Source organism: Prionailurus bengalensis, chromosome E3, assembly GCF_016509475.1.
Source record: "Prionailurus bengalensis isolate Pbe53 chromosome E3, Fcat_Pben_1.1_paternal_pri, whole genome shotgun sequence".
Lineage (NCBI taxonomy): Eukaryota > Metazoa > Chordata > Mammalia > Carnivora > Felidae > Prionailurus > Prionailurus bengalensis.
In genome coordinates this window covers 19,433,569-19,455,172 of record NC_057357.1, presented here as the reverse complement: position 1 = coordinate 19,455,172, position 21,604 = coordinate 19,433,569, and the positions used below count along the sequence as shown (strand labels likewise).

Genomic DNA, 21,604 nt, shown 5'->3' with positions numbered 1-21,604 from the left:
GCACATGCGGGTGTTTCCTGCCTCCCTCGTGGTCAAGTTAGAACTTGCACAGAGCAATGTCCCTCCGGGGCTGAGTGGTGAAGTGAACTTGAATTCCTCTAGCCACAGCATCCCAGCCTGGCCCCACTTTTACCCTAGGCTCTGTCTTGTGACCGTTCATTTGCTAGAAGGATTCACCCACCAAAAACTTGTTTTCAATTGTTCCAGGAGCAAAAGTCCAAGGCTTTAGGCCCAGCTACTGCCGAGGACTCTTGGGGGAGGACTGCTCTCTGGGCCTCAGTTTCCCCAGGTGTCCAGAGGAATTGGACTAGAGGTTCTCTCTGCTATAAGCTCACTCCTTGCTCTAACTTTCTAGGACTGAGTCCAAGCTGCTTTAAGTTTTGGTCAGGCAGGAGAGATGGGGGCCTAGACGCAAGAGTCCCTCAAAATTATTGACATTCCCTAAACATTAATGAAGCCAATGGGTGTTGCCAAGTGGCGGGGCTAGGGGCTAGGGGCCAGCACTGGGCTCCAGCCACTGGGCATGGCCCTGGAAGGGAGTGTGCCGTCTTCCTAGATGAAGGTCTGTAGAAACCCGAGGTCAAAGGAGATAGCAAAGCACCATGGTTACGATCACAGCCTCTGGACTCGGCCAGGGTTTCCCACATAGCTGCTGTGTGACCTTGAGTGAGTCTCTTATCCTCTCTGAGCTTCAACTGACTTATGTGCAAAACAAGGTTGATATCTCCCTCAAGGTCATCAGGGGGATTAAGTGAGCTAAAGCATGAAGAGAGGGCCTAGGACGAGATCTGGCATGTCAAAAGTCCTCAGTAACTATTGACTCTTATATTCAAAGGGGCATTGGTAAGTGGGTGACTAAGCCTTGGTGATAATGCAGCCTTGGTTTTCCCGTAGCCAGTCTGGGGAGACCACAGGGCTTCTGCTATCCCCGAGAAAGGGGAAGGGAGTGTTTGAGAGCCGGTGGTGCCTGAGAGTATGAAGCATGGCCCTGCTACGAGTCCGGGCAGGATGGGGTGGGGTTCAAGACTGAGAGTCTATGAGGGCCTTTCCAGAACCTGTGGCAAGGGGTGGGATCTAGGACTGCTTGACCATAGTTCTGTAGTCGAGGCCGTCTTCCTTCCCACCTCTGCTCTCTAGGTGAGGCACCTGCCGGGCTTTTGCTGACTGAGTTCCCAAGGCGTTCTGCCCCCGGCGATTGGGCATCAGGCCAGAGCCAGGACCAGCCTCTCCAACCAAACCGCCAACTCGCTCCCCTGCTCCCCTGAGCCCCCTTTCTGGTCTCAGGAAGCAGCAGCAGTGGGCCTGAAGGGTCCAGTTAGAGCCCTTACATAGTTTGGCTACAGTCTGGAGACAGGGCAGGTCCAGATTCCCAGCTCAGCCCCCACTTGGGGAGCCGTGTGATATCAGGGTTGGGAAGAAGCAGTGGAACATTTTTCAATGTCAAGTGCACCATGCTTTCTCATTTAGTGCTGAGAACAGCACCACATTAGCCCAGAGCGAGGATTTTGACTCCCCACCTCTATGAGCCACCAAATGTTTGGGTGAAACTGGCATCGAACTCCTTGGGTTCAAATCCCACCTGTACCGTTGCCTAGCCATGTGACCTTGGACAAGACAGTTGTCCCATGCCTCAGTTCCTTCCGATGTAGTGTAGGGGTGAAAATAGCTCCAACCTCCTACCTCCTAGAGTTACGGGGAGGATTAGAGGAACCTGTTACAAGTGAAGCGCTTTTAACAGTGCATGCTACTCAAGTGTTTGCTCTGTCACTTCTGCCACACCCTGCGGGGTATGCAAATGAGCTGGGCCAGGCCAGAGGAAGCCGCAATGACCCCCCCCCTCCCCCTGCTGTCCCTGTGACATTAGCCAGAGAATGTTCCAACTGCCTCTGATCTTTGGGATGGCCCTGAGGGACAGGGGTGTGGGGACTGGACAAGACAGAGCCTTCTCCCCCCTCCTCCTGGTCAGGCCCCAGAGAGACTGCACACATCTCCACCCCAGAGTAGCTCCCCTGGGTCTGTTCGACTCCCCCATCATAGAAGGAAGGCTTCCCATTCTCTAGCCGGGGGCCCACTGCCCTGCAGAGAGATCTTCCCTTCCCAAGGGCTCAGGTTACCTGCCAGCCCTGATTCCCAAGTGTCTCCAGGAGGGGTGGCGAGGCCCCCAGTTAACATATTTTAGTGGAGAAAAGCACAACCTCTAGACCCTGCTGTGTGACTTTGGGCAAGGTGCTTAACCTCTCTGTGCCTGAGATCTCTCACCTACAAAAAGGGATGGTGGTAATGCCTGCCTTTTGGGGTCATGGGGAGGATGAAGCGAATGAATGTTTGTGACGTGCTGTGAACGTGAGTCCCCACAAGCCCTGAGCAGAGAGGGAACGTTGCCCCCACTTTTACAGGGGAAAAAAAAAAATGGAAGCTCAGAGGTGAAGGTCTTTATTCACGCTTCCACATCTAGGATTCACGGAACATCCTGCCCACTTTGAGACCATTCGCACACAATTCACAGAGCAAGGCCAGCCAGAAGGAGCCGACAGGACCTAGCCTGGGCTCTGGCTGCATTTCTGGACATATCGCTCCGCTTTCCACACCTCTGCTCACACGGGGCCATGGAGGCATCTGCAGTGCAGGCCCACGAAACTTTCCCAGAAGCTTTGAAGACTTCCCTCGCCCCTTCCTCCTCAGCCCCACGCCTGGGACAGTGGTGGAAGGCGGTGGGGGGCTCGACTCCAAGTCTCTTAACTGGAAGCGAGGTCAGGGTCGTAGCGTCTCTTGGCCTCCCAGAGTCTGGCACGCAGGTTGGCTTCAGGAAGGGTTTGCTCAAGTCGGGTGTTCGGCGCGCATCTCACAGAGTGAAAGCCAGGTCCTTGCCGTGGCCCCCAAGACCCTGCACACGGCATCGTCACTCTTTGCTAGACCTGTGCCTCGCCCTTACCACTGCAGCCACGCTGGCCTCCCCACTGCTCCCCGAGCCCCTGCCGAGAAAGTGCTTTCGCCACAGTATCCACATGCTTGCAGTCCTGTCAGTGGGGCCTTTTGTCACCACCCAGTGTCTACAGTCTCATCCCTCGCCCTCAACATTCCCTCACCTCTCCCTGCCTTGCTTTCCCCTTTAGGCCCTCTGACCTGCATCTCTTACCTACCCTTACGATTGTCTGCCTCCAAACTAGAACATAAGCTCCTTGAGGGCAGGGCTGTTCGTTTGGTTCATGAATGTATTCCAGATCCCAGAACATAGTAGATGCTCGACGACAAGTATTCATGGAGTGTTCTGGAGCCAGACAGACCTCTCTAAGCCACTTCTTAGCTCTGTGACACAGGACACGTCACCTAATCTTTCATCCTCTGAGTCTCGGTTTTCCTGAGGTCTAAGGGACAAAATGGGAATACTAACAGCTTCTCCCAAGATTGTTGCGAGTTGTTTTTGTTTTTTAAATTTTTTAAAGCTTATTTATTTATTTTGAGAGAGAGCGCGAGTGGGGAAGGGGCAGAGAGAAAGAGAGAGAAAATCCTAGGCAGGCTGCGCACCATCAGCGTGGAGCCTGCTGCGGGGCTCGAACTCACGAACCTGGAGATCATGACCGGAGCTGAAACCAAAAGTCAGACACTTAACCAACTGAGCCACCCAGGCGCCCCTGTTGTGAGTTTTAAATGAGTCTTTATATACCTAAAGAACTTATACTTTAAGTGGCTCATCAATGTTAGCTGTTCTTAATAATACTTTAACTTGTGGGGCGCCTGGGTGGCGCAGTCGGTTGAGCGTCCGACTTCAGCCAGGTCACGATCTCGCGGTCCGGGAGTTCGAGCCCCCGCGTCGGGCTCTGGGCTGATGGCTCGGAGCCTGGAGCCTGCTTCCGATTCTGTGTCTCCCTCTCTCTCTGCCCCTCCCCCGTTCATGCTCTGTCTCTCTCTCTCTCAAAAATAAATAAAACGTTAATAATACTTTAACTTGTACCATGTTATCCCCCATTTTACTGATGAGGAGGCAGAAGCACAGAGAGAACAAGTGACTTACCCAGAGTTCCGTGACGAGAAATGGTGGCCGCCCTACCCAGGGGTGCCTGAATGTGTCTCCCGAGCTAGGCTACATCCTCGTTTCACCCCGTGTAGACCCTGCTGTCTCTCCGGTGGTCACCACCTCTCCACTGGTGGACACCCAGCCCGGGGCCCCGGGCCAGTTAGCCGGTGGCAGGCCACCTCCGAGCTCTCGGCCCTCCACTCCTGTTAACTCCCCGGGTGCTGGGCCGCCCGCCTCACCCGGGCAACAGGGCTCACCTCCCACACGCGCAGGGGCTGCCACAGGGACTGGGCCCTCAGGCAGGCGGGGAGGGGTGAGGCCCAGGACTCCCCCCTCCCTCCAGGGTCCGGCCGGGAGGGCAAAAAGGAGGGGAGAGCCTGTTCCAGCTCTGGGCACCAGCTGCAGGCAGACAGCGTCACAGGCTATTAATAACCGCCAAGGATGTGCCCCAGGGAAGGGGCAGACTGCGCCAGCTGGGAGGGGAGGCTGAGGCCGAGCCTCGCAGCGAGGGGAACCCTAGGCTGCCCCTAGTGGGGAGGGCAGTGGCCAGAAGGTCGGCCTGCTTGATCTTGTTGAAGTCCCAGCTCTTTCTCTCAGCCTCCTCACCTGGGAAATGGGGAAGCTGGGTCAGATGGCCTCCAAAGCCCCTTCTGGCTCAGGCGGGTTCAGGGGGTGAGATTTAGCAGAGCCCCCATTTCCAGCATAGAAAGCCGAGACAAAGTCAGAGTGTGGTCTCACCCAAGGTGGTGCAAGGTTGTGCCAAATCCACGACGGAACCACGGCCCCAGGCCCCTCTGTCCAGCCAGTGCCCGTTTAATTCTTACAGAGGTCCACCACGTAAGGTGGGCATTCACAGCCCCATTTTCTTGACGGGCAAACTGAGGCTTAGGAAAGTGGCGCCACCTGCCTCAGGTCACACAGCAAGAAGGGATGGAGCTGGAATTTGCACAAGGGGGAAGACAAGGAAGTGGTTTGAGAATATTCTTCTCTTTCTCCTTTTGACCAGAATAGAATGTTTGCTAGAGTTTATATTTGTGTTGAAAGGCCAAGGGGAGGGAGAGGCCTTATCTGGAGTCTCTTGAGAGCTCCCTGGGGCTCTGACCCCCCCCCCCCCCCGCCCCGATGTCGTACATACAAGTGTGCATGGGGTGGCTGTGGACTTTTTCAGAGGAGAGGGTAGTGAACCTTCGGTGACTGATGAAGGGACAAGAACCACTAAATAGCTCATTTCATAGACTGGAAGACTGAAGAGAAGGGAAGGCAGGTGGCTGACCAGAGCTCCTCGGGGGCAGCAGCAGGGGCAAGTGCTTTTCCAAGCACCCCATAGGCCTCTTTCTGGGGCCAGCGGGACCAGGCTCTGGGTCTCCCCACTCTCTGGCAGCAGATAGGACGACCCACGTGTGAACAGATTTCTTCAGTGGGGCAAACAAATGAGAGGATCAAGGACACCCTCTAGGGAAGGTGGTGAACAGCCGAGAGCCAGACTACGGCACCTGCCGTGGGGACAGAGAGAGGGCTCTGCTCAGGGTGGGGTGTCAAGGAGGCTCCCGGGGGCCACCCCTCCTCTGGCCCCTCTCAGGGGATCCCAGCCCTGGGCTGTTGAGCCTAGGTGGATGCACATGGCCTCCCCTTGCATTTTCCTTTGGCTTCGCCTCGACCACCAACTGAGCCTAGTTCCTTTTACTCCCTAGAACCAAGAGGACTGTGAAATCCTAGTGAAAAGTTTCATTCCTGCCCTGCCTCTGGTCACTCAGTTCCCACGCCTCTCCCCAGGGATGTATGCATTCATGCATCCGTTCATTCACCAAATATCGATGAAGTGCCTGTGATGTGCAGGCACTGTGCTAGCTGCTGGGGGATCAGCAGTGAACAAAACCAGCCCAACAAAGTCCCTGCCCTCCTAGTGCTTAAGTTCTGGTGGGGAAGAGAGACGGCCACAATCGATAGAGCCAGTCAGTAAATTATATAACACGCTAGAGAGTGATACCCTCCCCTGGGGGCAGCTAGAGCAGGATAACTGGAGTGCAGTAGAGTAGCCCTGGTTGAGAAGCCGTCATCTGAGCAGAACTTGGAAGAACGGAGCCACGGAGCCATCTAAGGGCAGAGAGAACAGCCCCCAGGCCGGGAGCTGGCGCGTTTGGGGGAACAGCAGGGAGACCAGTGTGTGTGGAGCAGAGGGAGGGAGGAGACAGGTCAGAGGGGTAAGTTGAGGCCCCTTGTAAGGCCTTTGGAATGAAATGGGAGCTGATGGTGGGAACAATGCGACCTGAGTAGGCTCTGCCAGACTCCCTGGCCGCTGGGTCAAGAATAGATTGTGGTAGGGGTGCCTGGGTGGCTCAGTCGGTCGGGCGTCCAACTTCAGCTCAGGTCATGATCTCACGGTCCATGAGTTCAAGCCCCGCGTCAGGCTCTGTGCTGACAGCTCGGGAGTCTGGAGCCTGCTTCGGATTCTGTGTCTCCCTCTCTCTCTGCCCCTCCCCTGCTCATGTTCTGTCTCTGTGTCTCAAAAATAAATGAAAACATTTAAAAGCTTAAAAAGAAAAGAATAGATTGTGGTAGGTGGGGGGACCAGACAGGAGGTTACCGCAGTAGCTGAAGGAGGAGGTGGGAGTGAGTGCCAAGGGTGGTCAAGCACCTTTATTAATGTCTGATGTTGATTCCAGAGTTACTTTATGCAAATAACAAGCAAGTGAGACACCTATTCGTATCCCCCCCCACCACCCCACATTTCTGATACAGAAGCCCAGAGAGGGCGAAGGAGCTGGTGGCCCCTGCCCTGCTCCACCAAGAAGCAGCTCTCTCCTACACGGCTGGGGGAAGGCCAGTGGCACAGCCCTCTGGGGGAATCGAACATTCTACAGAAATTCCAAACGCACTCACCCTTTAACCTGGCAACCCATTGCTAGAATTGAGCCTACAGACACGTCGGCACACAGCAAAATGAGTTATGTGCAGGCTTCTCATTGTTTGTAGTAGCAAAAAAAGTTGAACACAACCCATTAGGGGTCTGGTTAAATCAGCGGCAGTATACCCATGCATCCTTTTCCAGCCCTGGAGGCCTGAGTTCCAGGTCTGCAGTGGTCCATCCACCCTGCCTGCTTCCCCAGCTCCTGCCTCTCCTAACCTTGCACTTAGCACTGGGCCCGCCTGGGTGCTGTCCTCACCTGTGGTGCTGAAGGCTGGGGCCAGAGAGAGGAGAGGAGAAGAGAGGAGCAGGGGAACTTTAGTGTTCAGTCCTGGTCTCTGCAATTTACCGGCTGAGTGGCCTCAGGCAGGCTACTGACCCCCTCTGAGCCTCAGTGTCCCGATCTGTAAAGTGGGGTTGCTGTGAAGATTGGATGACAGCAGCAATGCAAAGCATTGGCATGCTGAGACTATGAGTGATAATCTGTACCATATCAATTTAGGGTCAATGAAACAGTGGTTAGGCTTTCGGACACTGGAGCGATAATGCCTGGACTTGAATCCCAGCTCTGCCATTGACCAGATGATCTTGATCAAGTAACATGACTGCTCTGGGCCTCAGTTTTCTCATCTGTAAGTTGGGGTGAAGTACAGTCCCTGTGTCGTAGGATGTTGGGAGGCTTAGACGAGTTAGTTTTTGTGAGGCCCTTGGCACACAACAGGGATCCTTAGTGTTAGCAGTTACATCACTTTCCCCTGTGCCACTATCACCATTATCCTCATACCTCCCGCCACTCTGTCCACACCGGTGGCACTCCCAGCCACACCCATCTCTGCTGAGCTTGGGGCCCTGGCTGTTGGGGGGGAGAGCACACCTCACCCTGCACCTTGGCCTCTAGTGCCGCCCCGCCACTGACTTTCTGTGCGATTTTGAGCAAATCACTCTTCTTTTCTGGCCATCAGTCTCTGCATCGCTAAAACGGGGCCAATGCTACCTCACACAAGCCCCCGAGGAAATAACTGTGCCTGCAGGGTCACGTTCAGGAAAGCCAAGAGACACAAATTTACAACTTGCCCAACACGGAAAGCGTTACTCACCTGCCATTTGTCACACCCTGGCTAAGTGCTAGGAACACCAAGGTGACTAAAGCATGAGGCTTGCTTTCAAGGAGCTCTTGGGTTTCTTACTGGATTGTCAGCCCCCTTCAAAGCCCATTTGTGTGTCACCTCCTCCAGGAACCCACCCTGACCCCCACTGCCATGCCTTGCTTGGAAATGCTGGAGTGCTGACGTTGGCTTTTCGGACTTCTGGTCACCTGACTCCTTACTTTATCTGCCTTCCTGAAGTGTAGGTTCACACCTTCTACCTGATGCTTCACTCTATCTAACCTACTCGCCCCGTGCCAGCACCCTACGCGGTGCCCGGGCCCGAGCGGGTATACTTATCTGGAAGCTTAAGGTTGCAAGTTACGTAAACTCGACTCAAAGTGGCTCAAGCCAGAAAGGAAATGTATCGATGCATGAAACAAACGGTCAGGAGTAGAATTGCCTTTAGTCATGCCTGGATCCAGGTGCCCCGAGTCATCAGAAACCTCTCCACCTTACAGCTCTGCTTTTCTTCTCTGTCGCTTGATTCTCAGGCAGGCGCTCCCCGCATGGTGGCAAAGCTGGCCCCCCAGCAGCTCCAGACCTGGGTCTTCCAGCTTTGCATCCCAGGGATCAGGAGGCATCTCTTTCCCGACAGCTGCAGCCAGAGTCCCAGGGCTAGATCCCAGTGGGCCCCCTTTGGTCACAGGTTCATCTGTGAACCGGTCACATGACCTGGCAGGTGGGATGGATGTGCTGGCCAGCTAGGCCCAGGTCAGGCCTGCCCCTAAGCCAAGATGGAGACCACCTTACTGAACCACGTGGCCTGAGAGAGGGGCCATTCCCGGAAGAAAGGGAAATTCATGCTGAGCAGGAAAAAAGCACCACAGGCCGACTTAAGAAGCCACTGAAAATTCCTGAGCAAGACAAGGAGTGGGTCCGACACGGACAAGGAGGCCTCAGAGGCAGAAGCCTGGAGGCAGATAGGGGGGCCAGGGGGGATCGGGAGCTGGCTCGGCATGGAGGCTTGGGGAATGAGCCTCCACCCCGCTTTACATAGAAGCAGAGTGAAGCAGGCTCCCTGTCCCCACTCAGTACCTGAAATAATGCCTTATGGCTGCTTTTTTCACACGGCTTTTAATAAGACGAACTCAAGGAAGTGACCCACCCAGCAACAATCGTCTGCGGATGGAATCCTTCTAGGCCAGAGCTTTGTTAAGGATACTCTTGGGGGTTGCCTGTACTATGGGGACAGAGAATCTTAGACACCCCCCCCCCGAGTGAGAGTAAGAAAGGCCTGGCTGATATCACTTGGTCCAACCTCACCTCCCGCCCCCAACTCCCCACTCTCTGCTTCTCTCCCCCAGTGATGGAGAACACATGTCCTCCCTGTTGGGACTGTAACAACGGTCTCATTTTAGGTTGCTGTTTGCTTGGGTTTGCCTTCAGGAGCCTCAGAGGACGCGGTGCATGAGAGCACGGGACCTGAAGCCTGACGCCTGAGTTCAAATCCGAATTAGTTAGCCCACCAGTGTATCAGTAGTCCTTTCTGTAAAATGGGGTAATGATAGGAGAACCTGCTGCCCAGGCTTGTAACTGTTAAATGATTGAATCCATAGTGGTCAGCACAGCACCCGACATATGGAAACACTCAATAAACATTTGCCAGTATTATTATCCTCCCAGGAGACAGGGTGAGCGCAGGCCCCCCTCTCTTTTGAGACTGGCCATCCTCCAGGCAAGTGGACAAACCGAGGTTCAAATCATACCTTTTTGGCCTCCTTGCTACATAATCCTTGGATTAGAGTAGTGCTAGCCGCTGTAACAAGCAAGCCCCTGTATCTCAGCAGCCTAACACAATAGCCATTCACTCCTGGCTCCCATAAAATGCAGAGTGGGTAATCCTCTTGGCCAGGAGACCTACAGCCAGGCACCCAGGCTCCTCCTTCCTGTCTTGTAGCTCCACTGTCTTTTAGGACCGATGAGAGAATGGAGAAACTCCTCCCAGTCTTAAAAGACAGTCACATCTATCATCGCTGCTCGCGTTCCACTGGGGAAAACTGGTCACATGGCCACATCCGGATGCAAGGCAGGCAGGAAATGCAGTACCCTGTCGACAGCCACCCTCCAGCAGCAGCTCTGTATTATAAAAGAGGGAACACAAAGTTTTGGTGGACAGTGGCTGTCTTTTCCAGAACCATAGTAAATCACCAACCTCCTAGGTTCTTCATCTATAAAACAGACAGCAGCACTTGATTGCGGCAACGGACGTTTGCTAAAATCACTGAATCGTACGCCTACTACCGGTAAATTTTGTGGTGTGTACTAATATAGCTGTGTTTTTAAGAAAAAAAAAAAAAAAACAGAGGGAGCATCTTGCCCTTCTTCTCAGGGTTCTTATGAGGACTCAGTAAGTGACATTTTGCCAAGCTGGCACTGTGTGTGTGCATGTGGTGGGGGAGGGTAGGGAAGGCAGGCTCCAAAGTAGCTCTGAGTTGGGTTGTGCATTGGTATGGTTTTCGTAAGAGAGGCACCCAGCTCAAGCCACCTGCCAACAGGAAGTGGTAGGCGGTTCGGTCTTGTTTCTTGCTTGGGAAGCCCTCCCGGCGTGTGGCAGAAGACCCAGCCCACAGGGCCAGAGCCACAACTGCTGCCGGGAAGGCTGGGTGACACCCACCTGCCTTCAGCCACACAGACCGGAAACCAAGGGCCTCCCTCGGGGCCAGCGAGGACACAAACACACACACACACTTGAGGTGCAAGGCACGTGAGGTCCCCCGGCATGGCACAGTTGGTTGAAGTGTGGATAGTAGGGCCGGCTACATGGGAGGAACAGGGGGCCAGCCAGGGGCCTCCACCGCCTGCTGCTGGAAAGTTCACAGCCACCGAGTCCACGGCCGCTCCTTCAAGCGGAGGCAATGGTGATGAAGGCAAAATAGTTTCAGGTCAAGTTCCCACCGATGCCAGGTGTATGTGCCCTCGACCACTCGGGGAGGCGGATGTGTCTTACTTTACTCTCTGGCCTGGAGTCCCCGCCTGAAGGAAGTTGCTGGTCTACCTACTGCTGTGAGTTAATACCCGTGAAGCGCCTGGACGGTGCCTGCCACTCGGTCACCTCCCAGCAGGAGCTGAGCGAATGCATGGGCGTCTTCGGCTCAGGCTTTGCTCTCTCCTGGGCCTCGGTTTCCCCACTTGGATCCCAAGGCATCCGAACGAGATGCTCTACCATTCTGACTTGGGGAAACTGGTTCAGAGCACCGGCTTTGGAGCCAGTCCCAACGCGAGCTGCATGAGCTTGGACGAGTTATTCAGGCTCTCTGTGCCTCGTTCTCCTCATCCCTAAAATGGGGGTGATGATGACACCTACCCGTTGAATTGGGAAGATAAGATGAGCTCATCCTGAGTCCAGGGCCCGGCAGCTAGTAAGCCCCATTTCAGCGTTAGTCCCTTGCTATTGCCATTGTTGTTATTTTCCCCAGACAAGTGACTCGCTCAAGGTCACCCACCTAAAAAGTGGCGCAGGGCAGGATCAAGGGCAAGCCTGCTGAGCCCCAAGGCCCATGCTGTTTCTTTCGCTCCCCACTGTGCCTCTTAAGTCACATGCATCGTAACTGGGTCAGAGGCAGGGTGTACCTGGGGCTATGACGCAGCGACGGGGAGGGCTGTGTGGATTAATTCCTTGTCGCCTGCTGACGGCTGGCAGAGAACAGGCCTGAAGGGAGAGGGAGGTTGTGAAGGAGGGAGGGGCCAGTAGTGGGGACCCCCAAAACTGGGCCCTAGGAACTAAGAAAGGTTGGGAGAAAGTAGCCACTACCCCCGGAGAGCTCTTGGCCTGTTGATGGGGACAGACAGCGGACGGAGTGGAGACCACCCCAAGATCTTCAACAGGAACCCTCAGAGAGAGCCACACAGACCCTATGTGAATCCTGGGACTCAGCAGAGGCAGGACCCGGCACCCGGGGCGGCAGAGAAGCCTTCCTGGAAGAGTGGGGCCTGAGGATAAAGAGAAGATTGGCTGTGGGGCAGGGGGAGATCAAGGCGGGCAGCGGGACTGGCAGAGGAGACTCCAGAGAGGCACTGAAGCCACAGAGACGCAGTGCAGGGTGGTGGTCAAAGCAAGGGCTAAACCGGAGTGCAGGGGGCAAATGTGGGACCCAGACCCACCCCACTGTGGCTGCACCCCCGACCCAGACAGCTGCCTGCGCAGTGCAACTCGGCGGCCAAAGCAGCAGGGATGAGCCATGTACCCCACAGCCCCCGGGCGAGGGAGGAGGGGAGAGGGGGAGAAAGAGCTTCTAGCAACTTGCAGCTGCCAGTCGGTCAACCTCCCAGAGGATGTAGAAACAGCCCCAAAGGACTGGCAGGGCCAAAGCCCAAAGTGGGAGCGTTGCACACGGGTGCGTATATGTGCCTGCACGCCCATGGCCTTGCCCAGCGCGGCAGCCCTCGGGGAGTCCACAATCATCAAGAGAAGTAGGTCAGCAGAGCAGCCCAGCGTCTCACTGGCCGGCAGGGGGAAGAGTTCAAGGCAAAGAGGGTGTGTACTCATCGGACCCCCTGGGGGCCTGAGGACGCTCACCCAGAGACAGCCTTACCCCTCCCTGCTGCCTCAAAGCGGATCGCCTGGGTTTCCTCACTCGGAATTCTCCCCACGGGGAGGTGGGGGGCAGGGAGGGATATTTGGCAGAGGTTGGGACCAGTGACCCTCTCTAGCCCTGAAGGCAAGGAAAGACCACCACGGGGAGATGCCGCCCACTTTAGCCTAGTCGGCGGCTACAGTAACAGGGTGCCGTCTGGCTGGAGCTGGGACCACACAGAGACCGGGTGACAGGTGCCACGGCCCAGTCGGGTTCAGCACAAGGAGCCTGGCAGAGGTAGGGGCAGCAGGACCCTGTGTCCGTGGGCCTGGCGCCATCCCTCCCCCGTGGGGGTCTATGAAATGGGCTAATCCAGGCTGCAGACTGAGGGCATTCGTGTGGCGTTTCAGACAGACTCCTGGCATCCGTTCAGACCAAAGGAATTAGGGAAGGAAGGGCAGTGCCTACAGCGGGGGAAGCTTCTATGGAGTAGGGCTTGCTCATGAATGGAGGGGAAGGGGGCTGAGTGGGGGAGCAGGATCCTGAGGAAGCAGAGGGGGCAGGAGCCAAATCGGAGGAGGGGCGGAGGGCCCCCTGCTCCCCCAGCCAGCCGGAGGACGTGGGAGGCCAGGAAGTTCCCTCCTGATGTTCCTCCTCTCCGTGTGAAGTGGGAGGCTGGGTCGTGCCAAGAGGGAAGGGGAAGGCAGAGGAGGAGAAGAGGGTTTGGGCCTGGAAGGGGAGCGGCTGGGCCGGGGTGAGGATGCGGGGCTCCCGAGAGCAGCCTGTGGCCGGCTCAGCCGGAGGGGACGCAGGACGCACGACACCACTCCGGGGCACTTACAGAGCCCTTACGTGTGCCAGGCACCAAGCGCTCCACGGCTGAGCAGCCCGTAGAGAAAAGGCACTAATGCGTCCTTTTTCTAGATGGAAAATTGAGGCCTGGGAGGCTGAAGTAACTTGCCCAAGGCCATCCAGCTAGCAGGTGACAGAGCTGGATTCAAAGCCGGGTGGCTAGCTCCAGGTCGGCTATCCAAGACCCCTGGGCTGTCTTGCAAGGGTGGGGGCTGGGGGAAGTGTGGGGTGAGTCACCTGGGATGGGAGGTAGGAGGGAGTAAGGGGAGGTGCGCCAGGAGGCAGGCTCCCGGGGCTCAGCTTATGGAGGATTCGGTGCCGGCCTCTCCTGCGGGTACACGCACAGACACGTGCGCACCTGCTCCTGGAAGCTTCGCTCCCAGCACCCCCACTGCCAACTTGACAGACAAGAAATGCAGGCCCCAGGTGGGCGTTCACTCTCACCCGCCCGCCCCCCCCCCCCCGCCGGACTCTCCCCGAAGCAGCTCCCTGCCCCCCCAACACCGTCTGGGGACAAACTCGGTGCCTCTGACGGGTGGGTGCAGCTTGTGCGGATACCGAAGGGGTCAGTCAGGCTGTGAATGTGGAGGGTGAGGCAGGGGAGGGTTGGGTCTCTGTGGGCCTGGGCTCTGCCTTGGGTCTGGGGCGGAGCGGGTGTGGGAGGGAGGTGGGGCCTGGGACGCCACCTGTAGCGCGTATACCTGAGCAGGGTTGTGTTGTCTGGGGGAGGGGGAGGGGCGTGAGGCTGTTGGGGGAGCGGGGGGACATCTGCACCACCCCGCCAGAGTTCTGTCTGCGCCTGCTTGGCTGAGGAATTTGCTACCGTGTCCCCTGCCCTGAGACCGCACCTTCCCCCCCACCCTTGCCTTACATTCTCAAAAGCCCGTAACACCTTGTAGCATAATGTGTAATTCACACATTCACTATGTTTATTGCCCGTCTCCTCCCCAAAACCTAAGTCCCTCGAGGGTGGGATTCTTACCTGTTGGGCTAGTGATGCGGGCCCAGGGCTCTGAGCAGCAGGCCCCTGGCGAACAGCAGGTGGTGATCAATGTTTGCCGACAGGAACGGCCGTGTGAACTTGGAACACGGAGTGTCTTTGTGTGACGTAAACATGTGTGCCTTGTCTGGGTGCCTGAGACAGACGGGCCAGTGGTACCCGAGTGGGGACGGCGGGGGCAGGGACCGTGTCTCCAGGGAGTGTGGCTCAGGCCTGGCCCTGAAGCCTTGGGGAAAGGGGATAGATGCTCGTCGCCCCCGTGTGGTCATCTTGAGCCTGGCATCCGGGGACCCGAGGTACCGGGGAAGGAGCGGGTGGCTGGGCCAGGGGGCCCTGGCTTGATGTCACATTTGGTGCCGCGCCCCCCACAACAGGGAGAAGATGAGCGTGGGCTGCCCGGAGCCCGAGCCACCCCGCTCCCTGCCCTGCTGTGGCCCGGGGACCGCCCCTGGGCTGGGGGCAGGCGTGCCGCTCCTCACTGAAGATATGCAGGCACTGACCCTCCGCACGCTGGCTGCTAGCGATGTCACCAAGCACTACGAACTCGTCCGGGAGCTGGGCAAGGGCACCTATGGGAAGGTCGACCTGGTGGCCTACAAGGGCACGGGTGAGCATCTGCCGGCGGCGGGTGTGAAGGCTGGGGGGCGGCGGGGGGGGGGGCTTGCCTGGGGCTCGTGGGTGTTCGCTTCCGGAGCTGAGGGGTCAGCAGGCAGACAGAGCTCGTGGTCCAGGTGGAGAGATGTAGCCTGAGCGGCCCAGGGAGACCTGAGACGGGGCCCGGGGCCTAGACTGGAGGGTGGGCTGCTTTGGGGCCAAGGGCATGACCCCGGGACATCGGGAGCTCAGGAGAGAAGTCAGGGCTGGCAGTGGTGTTTGCGGAATCACTGGCCCATCGGGGGTAGTTGACCCCAGCGGAGTGGACAGAGCCCAAGGGTGCGTCTTTGGAAACGGCGCCACGCTTCAGGAGGGGTGGGAGATGTCCCTGGGAGGTCACTGTGGCCATCTCCATTTCTCAGATGAAGACACCGAGACCCAGAGGCCCATCGCTCAGCTAAGTTCATGCAGCTGTAGAGGCTGTGAGCCAGGGCAAGACCCCAGAAGTCAGCTCCAGAATCTTCTCACTTCCCCGCGAGCATGATGCCTTCCCCACAGCACAGCCTCACAGCGGTGCCCGTTGCAGCCAGTCAGGGACGGGGACTTCGTGAGCTCCCACAGCTGCACACACCTGGGGCGGGGGGCGGGGGCTCTGTGCCCACTGACAGCGGCGGGAGGAACACTGGACGTGGGGTTGCCTGACCTTTGCCACTTGCTCTCTGTGTGACCTTGGGCAAGTGACTTAACCTCTCTGTGCGTAGGTTTTCTCCTCTGTTAAAAATAGGATAGCATTAGGGCTGGCCCACCTCCCACGGTCATTATGAGGCGCGGGTTGTGAGTGCGAAGTGAAGAGAGGGCCCTGTGACAGGTAAGGGCCCTGTGGACACGTGTGCGTCACACGGCTTTGCACCCTCAGTGGGTACAGATGGCTGCCCAAGTGCAGAGTCAGGGACCTATGCCTTGCAGACCCTCACCTCTCAGTGTCTAATTCCTCCTTAGCCACGTAACAAACATGTGTTGAGCACCTACTGTGCGCCACACTGTTGTAGGCACTGGAGATACAGCAACGAGCGAGACAGATTCCCGCGCTCCGGGGGCTACGTTCTAGCGTGGGGGGAGACCGAGACGTGAAGGAGGATCCTGTACGTCAGGAAGGAGAGGGGAGAGTGGAGGAAGCAGCAGGCCATCCTCACCGAGGCCGGCAGGCTGGGGCAGGAGGCCCGGCCTGACCCCCGACTCGCTGCCTGGCCTTTGGCCAGTCCTTTCCCCTCCCCGGGTCTCAGTTTGCTACCAGTAAGAGGAGGACAGACACACGCTGCCCCGTGGCGGGGACGGGCTGTGCGGGCAGGCCTGGGAACGTCATGCGCGGGAGCTCGGGGACAGGAGCCTTCACCACTGTGGCTCCTGCCCCGTCAGGCACGAAAATGGCGCTGAAGTTTGTGAACAAGAACAAGACCAAGCTGAAGAACTTCCTGCGGGAGGTGAGCATCACCAGCAGCCTCTCCTCCAGCCCCTTCATCATCAAGGTCTTTGACGTGGTTTTTGAGACCGAGGACTGCTACGTCTTCGCCCAAGAGTACGCACCTGCCGGGGACCTGTTCGACATCATTCCTCCTCAGGTACTGGGTGTGGCGGCCCAGGGAGAGGGGAGATGTCTTCCCACCCCCGCAGGGGGAGAGTAGGAGGGGGGCGGGGGGCAGTCAGACCACTTATTTAGCCAACAAGCATTTACTGAGCCCCTTCTGTACCTCAGCCACCGGAGGGCCGGGGATACACTAGGAATAAAGGCTTGCGCGCCTCCTCGTGGGGAACAGACGCTGCGAAATAAGCCAGATGACAGACTGAGCCAGGCTCTGGGAAGGCAGCGGCCAGGGGCCTGGGATGAAGTCCAACACCACCCTCCTCGGCAGCCTTGTCTGATGCTGCGTAGGAACAGTGGGGGCACGAGGGGGGAGAGGAGGCCGCGGGGCCACCAGAGGCTTCCCAGAGGAGGTGCCCCGGAGTGGGAGGGAGTGCGCAGAAAATCCCAGGCTCCCGGCTCTGCGTCTGGTGGTGCCAGGTATGAATCTGCTCTGGCGCTCAGGGGGTGAGTGGCAAGGCCTCTCAGAGCCTTATGTCCCTATAAGGGAAGTGGGCGTAAGGCAGCTGTGAGGGGTTGAGACAGCGCGGGACGGGCACCCGGCCCACCGTGGGCGCTCAGGCCCGGGTCTGTGGCTGCAGTGGGGCGGGGGGGGGGGGGGGTGCGGGATGAGAATGACTGGGCCAGAGAGAGAGAAGGAGGTGCCCCGGTGAGGTGGGGGAGGGGAGAGGCATGGCCCAGGCGGCAGCCCGGGGAATGCGACCGGGAGCTCGGGGCGAGGCCGGCGGGGCCTGGCGGGGGGCGGGCGGCCGTGGGGACTGGTCGGCGGGAGGGGCCTGGCAGGGCCCGGCGGGGCGGCCGTCCCTGAGCGCGGCTCCCCACCCCACCCCACCCCCACCCCACCCCCACCCCCACCCCCGGCCCGCCAGGTGGGACTCCCCGAGGACACGGTGAAGCGCTGCGTGCAGCAGCTGGGGCTGGCGCTGGACTTCATGCACGGGCGGCAGCTGGTGCACCGCGACATCAAGCCCGAGAACGTGCTGCTGTTCGACCGCGAGTGCCGCCGCGTGAAGCTGGCCGACTTCGGCATGACGCGCCGCGTGGGCTGCCGCGTGAAGCGGGTCAGCGGCACCATCCCGTACACGGCGCCCGAGGTGTGCCAGGCGGGCCGCGCCGACGGCTTCGCGGTGGACACGGGCGTGGACGTGTGGGCCTTCGGCGTGCTCATCTTCTGCGTGCTCACCGGCAACTTCCCGTGGGAGGCGGCGTCGGGCGCGGACGCCTTCTTCGAGGAGTTCGTGCGCTGGCAGCGGGGCCGCCTGCCCGGGCTGCCGTCGCAGTGGCGCCGCTTCACCGAGCCCGCGCTGCGCATGTTCCAGCGCCTGCTGGCCCTGGAGCCCGAGCGCCGCGGGCCGGCCAAGGAGGTCTTCCGCTTCCTCAAGCACGAGCTCACGTCCGAGCTGCGGCGCCGGCCCTCGCACCGCGCGCGCAAGCCCGCCGGGGACCGCCCGCCCGCCGCCGGGCCGCTGCGCCTCGAGGCGCCCGGGCCGCTCAAGCGGACGGTGCTGACCGAGAGCGGCAGCGGCTCCCGGCCCGCGCCCCCCGCCGTCGGGCCCGCGCCCGTGCCGGTGCCCGTGCCCGTGCCGGTGCCCGTGCCCGTGCCGGTGCCCGAGGCCGGCCTGGCGCCCCCGGGCCCCCCCGGCAGGACCGACGGCCGCCCGGACAAGAGCAAAGGGCAGGTGGTGCTGGCCACGGCCATCGAGATCTGCGTCTGAGCCGCCCCCGCCGCCCTCGGGCCGGGGCGCCGCGCTCGCACCAGGCCGGGCCGCCGGGAGCCGCCCCGGGCCCGCGCCAAAACGGGGGGCTTGGCGGCGGCCGCGGCAAATCCGACCAGCCCCCGCGGCGGCAGGAGGGAGTAGCGGTAGGCTAGGCGGGACGGCGGGCCCAGGCGCCGGGTCCGCGGCGGGCCGCCGAGATAGCCACCGAAAGACCTCTCGCCCCGCCTGTGGGGCAGGGACTTGGCCCACAGGAGCCGAGCCCCACAGACCCGAGGATTCAGAGGCGCCCCCTCCCCCGTCCCCCGACACCAGGAGCAAGGGAGCTTGCGGGCAGACTCCCCCACACCGCCCCGAACCCTGGAACCCTGCCTAGTTGCTCCTGGCCCTTTGCACCCCCTGGCAGATCGTCCCGCAGTCCCACCCCTGGTCCTGCCCTCCTGGCCACCCTACCCTGCGCCACCACGCCCCCGGGCACATAAGGGGACTGAAGTGTTGGGGCAGAGAAGGGGAGTAGGGCCCCCGGACACTGGCTGCGGGCGGGGTGGGGGTGGGGGGGAGGCGGTGAGCTGAGGGCAGGGGCGTTGCTCACCTGCGTCCTGCCCCTTTCCCGGGAGGCTGGAGGGAAGAGGCCAAAAGCCCTCGGCAAAATGTAGCAAATGTCTGGATGCTGCAAAAGTGTGTGTGTACAGGCACGGACCCGAAGAATCTAGTGACTCCCACGCAACCCGTTCCCCGGATGAGGACACTGAGCACAGGAGGAGGGCAACTGGCCTGGAGCCGCACAGCCCCTGAGAGGTGGCGCTCTCGAAGCCCTCCCCCTCCTCCCCAGCGAGCGTCCCACTCCCTCGTGACTGACGGGCTGCCGGGGCGGGGCCTCAGCTGCCCTCCTCCCCCCGCCCCCCACCGCATCCCTAAGGCGAAGGGAGTGAGCGCCGAGCCTAGGGCCGGCCCAGCTCCCCCTGCTGGCCGCACCTGCCCAGGCCCGGGAACCCCAGATCCTAGGTCCTGGCTCCCCGAGCCCAGACCCGGTGGCCTGGGCTGCCGGCAGGCGGCGAGGTGATTCGTGCCAGGAATACCCCCGGGTTTCTGCCGGAGACCAGCATGTCAGCCTGGGGTTGTCCCCATCCCCGTGTCCCCCAGGTTCCCGGTCCTGGAGTATGCCGCTGTGGGCGTGAGAATGGGGGTCCGTGGGAACAGGAGGGGGGTGAGTGTGTGTGAGCAGGCGTGCGTGCGGTGTGTGAGTAGAGTGGACGTGTACGCGTGCAGTCCTGTGTGTTCGGTGATTGCATCCAGACGCCTCTGGAGACCACTCTGCCCCAGGACCCTCCCCAGGCAGCTGCCAGAGGGCGTCCAGGCCTGTGCTTCACCCGCCCCTCAGGGAATCTGGCAGGGAGGCACCTGCGGGCTGGTTCCAGCCCCCCAGGCAGCAAAACAGGCACCCCAGCTCACCCAGTGTTCCCCCATGACCCCTGCCATCTCTGGAGGCCTGGGACCCCGCAATAACCTCTACAGGGGTGAGGCTGCTCCTTCTGCCTGACCGTGTCCCGTCCACCAGCCCGGGCCGCACCTGCCAGGGTCCCACTGGGGTTCTAGGCCATCTGAGGGGGCTCTCTGATGAGCCGGACTGGCCAGGGAGGGCCTGACCACCCTCTGGCCCGGAGCCCCCACCTCTCCACTCATCCCTCATTCCCATCGCGCAAAAGGGCTATAGGTCCCCCTGCCCTGCCTGGGTCCAGTTTACAAACTGCGGTTGCCCCAGGGCCTGGCCCCGCTCTCCTCGGTGCGCCCGCCCTCCTTCGAGACCCATCTCTCCAGTGGGCACTGGGGCCCTCCACACGCCAGGTAAGTAGCAAACCCTCCTCCCACCACGGGCCAAGTTTCAGAGAAGGCCCCCCGTCACTGCCCCTGGCCCACCTGGAGCCCATCCGGGCCACCTCTCTCTCCCAGCCGCGACTTCTCCTTTTGCCTTAGGCCTCTCAACACCCCGTCTCTCCTGCAATAACAAGGAAGCAAGACTCCAAGTAGATGTCCCTCGCCGTGTGCCCTCTCTCTCTCTCTCTCTCTTTCTCTGTTAAGATCCTCTTTGGGAGTTTCTCCCTCGTCGTAGTATCTAGAATGTTAGACTCGGGAAGGGGACCGTAGTTATGTAGCCCAGCCCCTGTTTGCGGAGGCACAGAGAGGGGCAGCGATGGCCCCCCGCAGGAGCAGGGCCAAAGAAGCCCGGCCTGCTCCGTGGCCGCCGGGGCCCTGTGCTGCCACCTGCTAGTTGGGTTGGGACCCCTCGCCCCTTAGGAGAGGTGTTGGTCACAGATGTTTACCTCAGTTTATGTCACTGTCGAAGAAACAAATAGCAAAAAATTAATAACACCGTAGACACGCAGACTTAGAAGACGAAAAACACACAAAAGATCTTCCCCTGGCGATTCTTCTGTGAAGGGGTGTGTGTGTGTGTGTGTGTGTGTGTGTGTATGTGTGTGTGTGAGCGTGTCCGTCCCATCCTGGGCAGGCTGGGTCATCCCCGGTCTCTGTCATAGCCCCTGTGCCTCCATACTGCCCCTGTCCTTCGGTGCTTCCCAGAGGCCCCTCTGAGCTGGCCTGTGGGGTGTGGGGAGCCCCCTGGGCAGGAGGCGGGGCCGCAGGTTAGCTAGAGCCCCACTGAGCAGAGCCCCACGGCTGCCACTGCTCCCTGAGCCCGTGCTGTGGCCGGTGGGACAGTCCTGGTGGCTAGCATCAACATCCAAGCCTGGCTCAGGGCCCGGGCGGAATCCCAGCCCCTCATGTCTTGCCACACACCCCCCCCCCCATGTGTTTGTAAATATTCTGGCATCCTTTGGCCCTGAGAAGGTTTTTAAATGTGTTATTTACTTCTCTAATCATGACAATTGCTATAAAATAAACAAAAGCCTAGAAAAATTACCACTGGGTGGCTGTCTTGTCTCAGAAACGGACGGAGTAGGGAGAGGGCACACAGAATTACTCTTGAACACCAAACTCGACAGATGTTCTGAGTGGGGGAAGGGGTGTCTGCAGAGTCTGAGGGCAACTACTTCAGGCCTCCTGGGGCCTCTCAGGCCTGGAGCAGGTCCGGGCCAGGGCTTGAAGGCGACGGGAACAGGGACCGGGTTCTGGGAGGGAAGGGGCAGTGAGTTGTCCCCGGCCTGGCGTCTGCCTTCAGCTCGGAGCCCTTCAGACTGGGCAGAAAATAGAAGCGAAAGCCCA

At 59.5% G+C, this 21,604-nt stretch overlaps 1 protein-coding gene and 1 long non-coding RNA gene across 3 annotated transcripts in view; one reads left to right on the top strand and one right to left on the bottom strand.

The window, feature by feature from the left end:
* SBK1 (SH3 domain binding kinase 1) overlaps window positions 1–21,301 on the top strand; it is a 50,443-nt gene extending 29,142 nt beyond the window's left edge. For both annotated transcript variants that reach the window (XM_043560233.1, XM_043560232.1), the window contains exons 2-4: window positions 14,809–15,041; window positions 16,445–16,647; window positions 17,537–21,301. In XM_043560233.1, the coding sequence (XP_043416168.1) occupies window positions 14,816–15,041; window positions 16,445–16,647; window positions 17,537–18,382 (1,275 nt within the window). In that variant the 5' untranslated portion in view covers window positions 14,809–14,815 and the 3' untranslated portion in view covers window positions 18,383–21,301. The remainder of the gene's footprint in view (window positions 1–14,808; window positions 15,042–16,444; window positions 16,648–17,536) is intronic.
* Window positions 16,741–19,085, bottom strand: LOC122471520. Its single transcript, XR_006294199.1, has 2 exons — window positions 18,975–19,085; window positions 16,741–17,147 (listed from the first exon to the last, which is right to left on the bottom strand). It is a non-coding gene; the product is annotated as an uncharacterized LOC122471520 (long non-coding RNA).
* Window positions 21,302–21,604: the final 303 nt, after the last annotated feature.